This window comes from Sinocyclocheilus rhinocerous, unplaced genomic scaffold (assembly GCF_001515625.1).
Source record: "Sinocyclocheilus rhinocerous isolate Xijiao unplaced genomic scaffold, SAMN03320098_v1.1 scaffold988, whole genome shotgun sequence".
NCBI lineage: Eukaryota > Metazoa > Chordata > Actinopteri > Cypriniformes > Cyprinidae > Sinocyclocheilus > Sinocyclocheilus rhinocerous.
Genome location: NW_015650363.1, coordinates 530,341 through 536,737, shown reverse-complemented (window position 1 = coordinate 536,737; position 6,397 = coordinate 530,341). Strand labels below are relative to the sequence as shown.

At 42.2% G+C, this 6,397-nt stretch overlaps 1 protein-coding gene across 3 annotated transcripts in view; it reads right to left on the bottom strand.

Moving 5' to 3' along the window:
• Positions 1-1,506, bottom strand: part of LOC107711862 (glutamate receptor ionotropic, delta-2-like) — a 423,523-nt gene extending 422,017 nt beyond the window's left edge. For all 3 annotated transcript variants that reach the window (XR_001636744.1, XM_016516928.1, XM_016516929.1), the window contains exon 1: positions 812-1,506. Coding sequence is in view for 2 of the 3 variants with exons in the window: in XM_016516928.1 (XP_016372414.1) it covers positions 812-899 (88 nt within the window). In the remaining variant the exon portion in view is untranslated. The remainder of the gene's footprint in view (positions 1-811) is intronic.
• Positions 1,507-6,397: the final 4,891 nt, after the last annotated feature.

Genomic DNA, 6,397 nt, shown 5'->3' with positions numbered 1-6,397 from the left:
TATATATATATATATATATATATATATATATAATGTTAGCCACATAATTTCACAGACATCGGCCATTTACACTCTTGAGAATCATATGTAAATTGATAATTTGGGGATGATTTATTGCTGTCTACATAAAGCGTGACTTATTTAACTTTCAGGCATGCACACGTCACCTAGCCAGAAACACATGCGCTACAATATTTATTTGTTTAGTGCATCAAGCCTTAATTAAATTAAACACGCGCATGCTCCCACGCCAGATTAACTCCTGCCAAATCCCCAGCACCCTGGTCTCCACCTCCACACAGTGGCCCCTCGAAGGAACCCTCTCTTTTACAGCTCTGATTTAAGACCCCTCTTGGACCCTATCCGATCTCGCGCGCAGTGCCAATCCTCGTACCCATCGCTAAAGCATGCACGCGCACGTGCGCGTTCGCTCAGTCCCTTTACAAAGAGTATTACAAACACTCTTGATCTTCGAAAATTCAAGTTTGTGTGTGTGTCTGTTTTTTTAAACGATGTCATAACGTGGCGTGCATACAATGCGGCGTCGCGAGGAACCGCTTCCAGTCAAACCACCTGTTCTCACCCACCGTATAGACTACATAATGGACGCATTGATGAGGACAGATGGAGATGTTCGTCTCTGTAACCTGATATTACTGGCATGTATGCATCCACTTCAACGCGGACCTCGACAAATGTACGTTAACTGGGCCGCAATGTCTTAACGAATTGCTCGACAATGCACAGATCTTCTCTACGTGGAAACAAGTGTACTGAGGAATTACAGTCATTAATGGTGATCTGAACTTACCAATGTGAATAATTGAATCGGGAAGCACAGGCTCCCACTCCAGGCTCCAAAATGTGATCAGAAACAATACTGCCGGAAAAACTTTCATCTCTCCCTCTGTTAAAATCTATCCTCGTTAGGTTCAGAAAGATGCCGAAGCGACGGTAGTTTTAAATCCTGTGCAGAAAGGCTGCTTGTCCTCCTTTCAAACTGTCAGCCAATGGGTTTTTTTTTTTGCCTCGGATGCGCTTCTGCTGGAGGCGAAATCTTCAGTAACCTGTTTGGAGAGCGCCCGTCAAAACATCCTGATGCTCAAGATCTCCAAGCAAATCCGAATCAATACCAGACAAAGTTAAAATGAGCCCCATACACTGCTGGGTTTTCTATTCTCCCGTCTAGGCGAATAAATCGGGGTTCCGTGCGCTAAACACGACGCATCTCACAGCATCAACCACCACACGACTGAACAGAACTTCCTTTGCGCTGATGCAGAAAAGCGCCACACTCACAACCACGAATACAGTTGAGGATTTTTGCACTGAGCCCTTATTCCGATGCAGTACTGCGGAGACTGTTCTGCGACAGAGACCGAGCGGCTCTACATGCGGATTCTCGAGCTGTGATGAGTGGGAGGAGGCCCCCAGGATAGATGCGACTACACGGGCAGCAGCATCAGTACCCGGCGCTGTCCAGAACTGAATTAACAGAGGAAAGAGAGACGTGGGGAGCGAGCGAGCGAGCGATCTCCACAGTGGGGTGGGCGGAGGTAGTTTATGATAATGGAGAGGACTCATCTGTGAGACTGTGGCTCCTCCCTTGTCCAGCAACTGCCAATCATTTAGTCTGCAACTACCAGTTTTCTAAAATGAACTTTTTTGTTTTGTTTAGTACGTTACTGATAATGGTATGTTAGTTGTGCCTGAAGGTTTTATTTTTTTTTTTGGTAATAATGTTCTAATAATAGTTTTGATTAGATTTCTAGACCTCAAATTCATCTCAGTCCTTGGAAATTAATATGTAAGCCCCCCCCTAAAATCGATATAATGTATGGGCTCCAGACAAAAGAATAGGAGGGAGATTTAGTATATATTTAGTAGATTTAGAATGCCAATTTGATTTTTTTTGGTACTAGCTGTATTAAATCACTAAAGTGATCCTGACTGTATTTGTGTCATATAAATTTCACCCTGTTTTGTAAAAAAAATAAAAAAATAAATTGAGACATCATGCGCTGTTCATTGTTGAGTGAAGGAAACACTGATGCTCACTAAAGAAATAGCATCTGACGAAACCGCTATAAACAACTATCGCCACCCTTTGTGATCTTTTCATGTGTGTTGAAAACAGTGGCTGAAGTTTCACTATGAAATCCTTGTCAGTACCTAAAACATTTGTTACATTCAACATTCTTAGTCAAGCACGATTCAAATGTACAACCTCTCACTCTTATTCCTCTGAGCCACAGCAGCTCATATTTGGATACGTGGTTGGGCCCCCCAAAGGCTGAAATCCTAGAATCGCCTCTGATGACAGTCACAAACTGGATTTGCACTGCTCATTGAGCACAGAAGTATAAAGACTACCCTCCATATCCATCAAACGCTTCCTGCTCCACTGGGATAATTTGTGTCATGGGCCGTCTCCACTTCGCAAGATAAAACAAAGTAGTTCAGGGTTCAATTTGTACTTGTACTCGCCACATTAAATCCTCTTGTTTATTTATCCATGACCTTCAGGTCATGTGCCGACTGTTCTACCTCAAAGAGACTTCCATGAGCTTGCAGTCCTGAAGATAAAGCAAAGATCACACTGAGAGTTGACAAACAATACTGCCTAATGCAAAGTCAACATCTTAAAAGATTGTTTTATCAGGCAAGGTTTGACATTTTGTCATTCCGTCACAACCTGCGACCTAAAAAATGATAACTTTGTGTAGTTTGACTCTAATTACCTGTTTAACCATTCAATGACATTGTTGATTTTGGTGTGACCCAGGGAACCCAAAGGATTATGGGAGTCAGGAACACATAGCCGTTGTCTGTACGCTTAGATCAAATCCAGAGAGCGAGAGCAATGGCTTATTAAACATAGAGATTGGATCAGGCGTGTGACAAAATGGGAGGAACAGAATATCAATGTATCCCAGAAGAACAGTACAGAGGTTAATAATAGCAAGGCTTCAGTCTAAAACTGCACAACAGATACAAGCAGTCAGCCACTTGATATGCCATTTACTTAATTCATACTAAGCCACCAAAGCTGTCTATTAGAGATGCATGTAAAGGCATGTGGGATTCTACTTGATGGGTTTCGATTCACCTTTGACTCCCCGTCCTCTCTTCTTTTAGCTCCAGACATGTATAAATATTGATAAGCCACTTAAATGGATGCCATGTAAACTGCATGGGAATAAAAATGGTCACATGAAGGCTACATTGTCACCCCTACTGAAAACAGATGCAGCACTCCATCAAATCTTCTTTTATGCAAAAAAAAACAATTTCCATTCTTTTAGACTTTCCACCTGGGCTCATTTCTCAAACACAAATCACGCAGCCATTCATAGCTCACCAACACAGTGTTTTCTGAAAATGAATTATGTATTAGCAAGCAAACAGAATGGGCACAGGGTTATCTGCTCACAATGTCACGGCCTGAAATTGACTGAGTAAAGTTGGGGTTGAAAGTCAGATGTGGGGCGCTTTAGAAGATGTTATGGAGCTTGTTTTGGCAACAGCAGCTGTCCTGATATCCTCACCAAAAATATGTATAGGTCTTCTGGCATCAGAGGGTTCATTTTTAGATTTGTGCATAAGAGAAGAGACTTTCCAAAGAGAAGTTTCCAAAGTTTCATTAATAATAAAACACCTTTTAACTCGAAAATATCGCAAAGCTAGGGGGACTTCCAAAATAGATGTAAACAACAGTGCAGGCGAATAAGGTGGGAAGGTGGTAAATTTCGGAGATTATTAAATATGATAGTTACTATAAACACTTGCTTTGTGGCAATAGCTATTACAAAAGCAAGTTTTTTTAAGTCAGTAGATTTACTTTGCCATTCATAATAAGTGTAACAGACATTAATATTTGAACTGAAACCCAGACAGAGCTGGCTAGCGCACACTATGAATACTAATTTAGAAACAGATTATTGTAACATTAAGTTGAGTCCTTCAAGTTTGACAGACTGCATAAAAATCAGTTTCAAAAGCCACTGTGTCAGAATGAAGAGAGAGCACTTCAACTTCTATGTTACAGTCCATGCATTATTTATAGCACCACCTGTGAGCGAAACCCTGCGAGCCGTTGGGCCGCTTTATAGCTGATCACTGGCTCAAATAAAGGCCAAGGAATAAAACACACAATTGCAACTTGTTTTTCTGCACACTTGGCTGAAATTTGCTCCCATTACTAAATGGCATTAACTGCTCATAAATGGAGCGAAATAGCTTTATGATTTGTGGCTGGTATGTGTAATTTGCTGCCTGGGCATAAAAGTTGGTGGATCAATTTTCTGCTATCTGCTCCCTCCAGAAAATGTGATTCCATTGACAAAACCTGCAAGCCAGAGCCTGGTCTTTGCTGGACTACGATGACAAGTGTTTCAAAATATATCATAAAGTAGCTGTGCTCTATAAATAAGAGTCTATTCACTCACAGTGTTAAAGGAGCTGTCCGCTGGACGAGGGGAGTGCTGCTGAAAGAGAGTGCTGATCTGCTACACATGACTCAGGGAGCTGTTCACTTTATGATGGTGCTGAATTCCAGGAAGTCAGTTTAGATGGTGCAGCATGTTAAAGTCAGCGCTTTGGCAAAGACCTGCATTTTCTGAATCATATATCCATTTTTTTTAAAGTGATAACGGACACTGAACTGTATAGCTGACTAACTGTGGCTGTCTTTTATGTGCAAGATAAAACTCATAGGTGGCAAAGCAGTACCTCTTGACAAACAGCAGAGGGCTCCCTTCTATTTGAGCTGCCTGACGTTTTACTTCTATAAAAGAAGGCTTTGAAGTAACTGAAGATTTGCTGGGGAATAGGAAAGTAATGAGACTTTCAGGATGCAATGCTTTGATTTGTTGATTTGAAAAAAAAAGTAGGATTGCTCTAAACATAAAAGCATGCCGTTCAAATAGATATGACTCCCTCGTAATTGACTTGCCCCACAAGAAGAGAGGTCACATTTTGGATTATAATGTCATTACTTAAATATTGACAGGTCTGCTCATACAGGGACTGTGTATTTCCATAAAGGGACGGTGTTGCAGTGCTCGATTTTGTGCAGTGTTTGGGTCAATACATAGGTGGAGAGGTCGGAATAAAGATGAGTTTCAGGTTATTTACAGTTGCCGCACCAGGACTCAGACACTCTTTAGATCAATCACTCTCTGTCCTCAGAGAACAAGAGAGAAAGACCCCAATCATACAATGCCGCGGCAGCTTTGGTGTCTGTCTATTCTTCCCCCACCCCACACGAGCAGGAACACATCCTTCAGGTCAAGAAAATAATCTGCGCAAGCCAATGATAAATTATGGCCTCTAATACAAGACCAAAGACGTTTGTTTCAGTGGAAACAACGGCACTGGTTTTAGTCTCCTCAAGTGCATAATCAATCTAAGCTCTGATATTTACTCTTCCCACCATTCATTAAACCAAAATTTTCCTGTCACAAAGTTGGCTTTCATTTTTCAAGGGCACCAAGAAGTGTGTTTAAGTACTGAGCTAGGACACAACGTGCCCCCTTTGTGACAGACTCGTCTCCCCCATGGGGTCCGCCAACCGTCGGGCCAAAGGGGGCCAACAGACGCAATCCACCTCCTTGACACTGCCCTTAAGTGGAGTTTGTGTTGTATGATTAATGGAACACCTTGCACATGGACATCTCCGGTCCTTGTGCGAGCTGCCTGGAGTTAGGCTCTGACTCAGTGCGGAAGAAGCAACTAATCTCGCACGTCTGTTGCGGATTCCCGGCGTAATCGAGCTGGCGAGACTCTGAAAACCCAGAAGAAACTACACTATCAAACTAGCAACAAGCAAAAGATGGCTATTTCCTTTCATGTCAGAAATGCGGGAGGGAGGGAAAGTCACAAAGTCCAATTTCCATTTCACCCGTGAGAATAATTGACTATTCCTCCCCTGAATGTATAAATCTATCAATCCTCCTGTGATCTTGAAGCTGAGGCAGGTGTTTTTGCTGAGCTGTTTTCTCCAAATTTGTTTGTGAATTGTGTCTCTCACGGTCAAACCATTTCACCCTCCCCTTCAGCAGGGTGACAGAGTACTTGGAGAAATTGGGTCACACATTCACGTATCCCGTATTTGCAGCAGTTTTTGAGGGATAAAGACGCAAATGCAATGATAATTTATTTAGGCTCTTCAACAAGATAAAGACAGTAAGCGGTACAGCGATTCTATGGTAATGGGCCATTGCAGGAGGTGAGGTCTAATGCTGCGTTACCAAAAAGGACTCTAGGGTTACTGAAGTGAGACTATAGTATCACTGCAGGCCTTAACCCCTCTCTCTTTCATTCAGGTGATAAAGGGAGGATGAATAATTGGTTTTCTGGCTGACTGACCCTGAAAACATAGAAAAAAGTGAGTTGA